Below are 5,128 nucleotides of genomic sequence, written 5' to 3'. Positions count from 1 at the left end.
CCCGGCTGAACACGGGCGCGTTGTCATTGACGTCCTGCACCGTGATCAGCACGGGCACGGTGGCGCTGCGCTGTGGCACGCCCCGGTCCGAGGCAGCCACCGTCAAGTTGTACACCGGGATGGCCTCGAAGTCCAGGGGCTCCACCAGCACCAGGGCTCCCTGCGTGCGGAGCTGTCCCCCGGCCCGCGCCACCCGGCTCTCCACCTGGAAGGCGTTGCCACCGTTGCCGCTGACGATGGTGTAATCAAAGCCGGCGTTCTCCCGGGAGAGGTCGGCGTCGCCCGCCTCCAGCATCAGCACGGTGGTGCCTGGGCGCAGGTCCTCAGGAACGCTGGCGTTGTAGCACGGCTCCTGGAAGCGGGGGCTGTGGTCGTTCACATCCAAAACCTGGAGCTGCACTGTGGCCCAGGATGAGAGGCTGGGAGAGCCGTGGTCGCGGGCCTCCACCACCAGGTCCAGGGTGGGCTGGCTGGCGTTGAACTCCACCTGCCGGGTGGTGAAGAGGGTCCCTGTGGAGCACAAGGCCAGGGTCAGCATGGGAACCAGTGGGAGCTGGGAAGGGTATCAGCTGGAGGAGCATTTGATGGTCACCCTGCTGTGTCTGCTTCACCAGCCACACCAGAAAGTGACTCCTGAGGGTTTGAACACAGGCAAGATGGGGGCACTCCCCTCCACAGGCAACCTTAGATTGACCCATGAGAGAGGCACACAGAGCACCAAGCCCACTCACCATTGCTGGGGTCGATGGCAACATCAGGGCTGGGCACAGCCAGATGGAAGGTGATGTCCCCGTTGCTCCCTGAGTCGGGGTCTGTTGCACTCACAGTGAGGATGACACTGCCAGCAGGTGTGTGCTCTGGCAGCAGCACCTGGAAGAGGAGGGAACCCCAGTCAGCATCTGGTTCCCCCCGCGCAGAGCCCCCAGCATGCCTGGGACGGGGGTCTGGGGCTGGCCTGGCAGCCAAAGCCAAGGGTGCCCAGCCCCTCACTGGCCAGGGAAACCACACACAAGGGGTTTGTGGTCCTAGACCCCTCAAACATTCCTGGGGCTCCCCAGCCCCTTGCCTGGGCTGCAGTGCTGCAGCACACACTGCCCAAGCCAGCCTTCAACAGGGACCCACCCAGGTCTCTCCACAAACACTTGTCTGGGCTGGGACTCATTTCCCACCCCCTCTGGCCTCCCCACTGTGCTCATCCATTTCTGCTGGGCCTTCTGCATCCAGCTGTGCCCCTTGCAGGGGCTGGTCCCAGGGTCACTCACCCGGTTTGAGCTCCTTCTATGCCACAGTGACAGCATGAGGGATTCCAGGATGTAGATGTGGGTCAGAAAGTGGGGCCAGAAGGGGCTCAGACCCATCCTCTGCTTTGTAAGGGCAGGGGGGTCAGGCAGGAGCTGCAGAGGGCTTGTGTGGGATGGCTGGCACACCTGGTGCATGTACCTGATAGAAAACCTGGGTGAAGGTGGGCACATTGTCGTTCACATCCTCCACGAGGATGGTGAGGTTGGCCTCGGTCTCGTGGCGCGTGTCGGAGGCGCGCAGGGTCAGGGTGTAGCGGCTGCGCTGCTCGTGGTCCAGCGGCCCCGTCAGGGACACGTGGCCCCCGTAGCGCAGCACCCCGAAGGTGTCTGCCACGTCCCCCTCCAGCAGCAGCGTGTAGGACAGTGCCGGGCCCGAGTCCACGTCGTTCCCAGTCAGCTGGGCTATCTGGGTGCCCAGCAGTGTGTCTGTGGGGAGCAGACACGTGAGTGAGCAGACCCAGCCCTGCCCAGCATACCTGGCTCACCTGGTGAGAAACCGGTTCAATCCAGAGTCTGAGCACCAGGAAGAGGGGAAGAGGCCATGGGAGAGCGGGATGCCGGGGGGAAGACGAAGGTCTCGGGGGCTTGGCAGGACAGGTGGAGGTATGGCATGGGCACAGGGCATACTGGCTGAGGACGGTGAGCAGGCAGGGCAGTGTCTGCAGCCAGAGTCCCAGACACGGGGCAGGGGCCAGGGCTGAGTTGGTAATTCAGGTTGCTCCCTCAGGACACAGCAGCAGCATAAGGGTCATGCTGGAGCACTTGGGGGGCTTCAGTGGGTCAGTGTGACCCAGCTCCTGACAGGGACTGGCCTGGCCTCCCTGGGGCTCCTCCCCACCCCCTGGTGCCCATGGTACCCCAGCTCTGGCCCTCAGTGCTCCGGCACTCACTCTCAGGGACACGGATCTCCCAGGGCACCGGGATGGTGGGGCTATTGTCATTGATGTCCATCACCACCACGGTCAGCGTGGCTGAGCCCATCAGCGGGGGTGTTCCTCGGTCCATCGCTGTCACCACCAGGCTGTGGGCAGGCATGAGGGTCAGATGTGTGTCCACACATGTGAGGGAGCACCTCACCCGTGTACTGGGATGTGCACTGCACACCTGCATGGCACCTGGGACATGACCTGCAGGTGTGCATGAGGCTGGAGCGTGTGTGTGTGGAGGGAAATGCGCAGCAGCTCAGACTCCGGGGTGATGGATCTGCGCAGGGTATCCTCTGGAGGTGTTTAGGAAAAGACGGCATGCAGCACTCAGTGCTCTAGTCTAGCTGAGAAGGCAGTGACCAGTCACAGGCTGGACTCAGCAATCTCAGATGTCTTTTCCAACCTCAGTGGTTCCATGATTTGGAGAGCACATGTGGGGCAGTGGGTGTGGCACATGGAGAGCACGGTGGGGCACGGCAGCAGGTTTTTGCACACCTAAGGCATGTGTTGAAGTCTGGAAAGTGTGTGGGTGCAGGCAGAGCACCTTACAGGATGCAGGCAGGTGTCTGGGGCTCTCTGGCTGCTGGGGAACACCTGGACCCTCTCTGGAATGGTGAGGGGTGTGTGGATGGAGGAATACCCCAGACTCCCCCCCACAGGGAAGAAGGCAGAGGAACCCCCAGCCATGGGGGCACCTGTGGAGGGGGAGAACATGAACTGGGGGTCCTCATCTGAGCAAGGTGTGTGGGAAAGGGCAGGAGAAGCCTCAGATTCACAGTGGGGTGTTTGCCAGCATTTCACATACATGTGGATGGATATGTCCAGAGCGTGCACATATGGTAAGGGGCCCAGAGGACCTGTCTGGATGCAAGGGGACATCTGGGGGGGGCTAGTGCAGGGGTCTGGAGCCATGTGGCAGGACACAAGGGTCCTGTGCTTGGAAGTGGAAGAAATTGAGCAGATGCAGTGCGGATTAAGGAGGCAGGAAGGGGAATGGATGAATCTCCTCAGCTCTGTAGAGACCTGACTGAGCTGTGTGTGGGCTCATCTTGGCCATCTGGCTCCTGTGTCCTTCACTCCTACTGACCCTCAGCTGTGCTGCTGGATAGAGCCATTTCACAGCCAGGCTGGGACAGCCTTGGGGGCACCAAGAACAGTGTTCCCCATGCCCTGGGGCTGTGCTCCACAGCTCTGTGCCTGTCCTGACATCCCCTAGCTTGGCTGCACTCACCGGGTCTGGGACCAGATCTCCCTGTCCAGGATGGCAGCAGTGGTAATGGTGCCAGTCTGAGGGTCAATGTGGTACAAGCCCGGCATTGGCAGGGACTGGTTGATGGCATAAGTCACCTGCCCATTCACTCCCTGGTCCAGGTCATCTGCCAGCACCTGCAAAGCCACATGAGATCCAGCTGTGGAGCCCCTGAGGCAGGATTTGTGTGCTGGTGCCAACCCCAGGCCCATGCAGCCCCCACCCCATAACTCCAGCCAGGCTGGGCCTCAGGTGTCCCTGTTTGTGCCCCGCCATACCTGGATGACAGGTGAGTCATAGCCCTGTGACTCCCAGATGAATGCCACATAGTTCTGCAGCTGGAAGCGGGGCAGGTTGTCGTTCACATCCTGGAGGTTGAGGTTGATGGCCATAAAGCCAAAGGAAGCTGCAGTCTCTGCCTGGATCACCAGGCGCAGTCGGGGGCTGGCCTCGAAGTCCAGGCTACTGGAGTCCTGCACTGAGATGGCACCTGGAGGGGAACAGAGGGAAGGGGGAGTGATGTACCATCATCCATCCATCATCCATCCATCCATCATCCATCCATCATCCATCCATCCATCATCCATCCATCATCCATCCATCCATCCATCCATCCATCAATCCATCCCATCCATCCATCATCCATCCATCCATCCATCCTCACAGGGAAGAATGTCTTCCCAAAATCCCATCTAACCCTGCTCTCAGAGGTTTTGGGAAAAGGTCTCATTAAAGGGGACCACAATTGCACTGGGAGGAGTGCTAACAGCCTCTGGCCAGTGACAGGGCAGTGTCCACATTCCAGTACTAACACCTCTCACCCCACTGGTACAGAGTGTGGACAATGCTCCTGTGCCCTGGAGGCCCCAAGCATCTGAGCAGGCATGAGCAGAGCTCCCTAGGTGTTGCTGGAGCTGTACCTGAGCTGGGCTGGATCAGGAAGGTGTTCCTCTCGTTGCCACTGATGATGCTGTAGGTGATGTGCCCTGAGGAGCCCCCCGTGTGCACGGCCTGGACACTCGCCACCTCAGTGCCTGGGAGAGCAAAAGGGGATAAAGAGACAGAGCCTGGGAGCACGTGGCAAAGGGTCAGGGTGACACAGGGCAGCATGTGCTGTACCACAGGAGCACTGCTCTGCCTGAGGACACTGGGACAGGGGACTGAAGAGCTAAGGTTAATGTTGGGCTGGGAGCCTGGTGTCATGGTGCCTATCCACGGCTCCTCAGGGGTCTCACTGTGACCCTGGGGACCTTCTGGGAGCACCTGGACACCTGTGGCTGCCTACAGTGATCTGAGCACACTCAGGCCAGCCTACAGGGACACCACCCTGACCAGCCTGGGCACCACTCCAACCCTGCAGCTCCTTGGGTCTGCCCAAAGCACAACAGGACTTGCCCAGACCCCACAGTGCTCTCTGGTTGGAATTCCCCACGGCGCTGCTCCCACCTCCCCTCGTGCCCTATCCCATTCCATCCCAGCCCTTCCTGGTCGCTGCCTGTGGGTACCTGGGGCGGCATTTTCAGCCAGGGCCACATCTCTGGTGCTGCGAGGGAAGCGCAGCCCGCGGTAGGGCTCCTCCTGCACGTGGATCACCACCACCCCCGTGGAGGAGAGCGCTGGCTGCCCCAGGTCCATGGCCAGCACGAAGAGCG

General features: G+C 61.0%; 1 protein-coding gene across 1 annotated transcript in view; it reads right to left on the bottom strand.

Moving 5' to 3' along the window:
- Positions 1 to 5,128, bottom strand: part of DCHS1 (dachsous cadherin-related 1) — a 40,044-nt gene that overhangs the window by 4,363 nt on the left and 30,553 nt on the right. Inside the window, exons 13-20 of the mRNA XM_031065253.1 lie at positions 4,982 to 5,128; positions 4,397 to 4,510; positions 3,755 to 3,966; positions 3,459 to 3,613; positions 2,192 to 2,322; positions 1,441 to 1,727; positions 732 to 870; positions 7 to 510 (exon numbers count right to left, since the gene is read on the bottom strand). The exon at positions 4,982 to 5,128 is cut by the window's right edge and continues 705 nt beyond it. Of these exons, the coding sequence (XP_030921113.1) occupies positions 7 to 510; positions 732 to 870; positions 1,441 to 1,727; positions 2,192 to 2,322; positions 3,459 to 3,613; positions 3,755 to 3,966; positions 4,397 to 4,510; positions 4,982 to 5,128 (1,689 nt within the window). The remainder of the gene's footprint in view (positions 1 to 6; positions 511 to 731; positions 871 to 1,440; positions 1,728 to 2,191; positions 2,323 to 3,458; positions 3,614 to 3,754; positions 3,967 to 4,396; positions 4,511 to 4,981) is intronic.

This window comes from Geospiza fortis, unplaced genomic scaffold (genome assembly GCF_000277835.1).
Source record: "Geospiza fortis unplaced genomic scaffold, GeoFor_1.0 scaffold2457, whole genome shotgun sequence".
Classification (NCBI taxonomy): Eukaryota; Metazoa; Chordata; class Aves; order Passeriformes; family Thraupidae; genus Geospiza; species Geospiza fortis.
The sequence above is the reverse complement of the archived record's forward strand: the minus strand, read 5'-3'. Positions and strand labels throughout refer to the sequence as shown.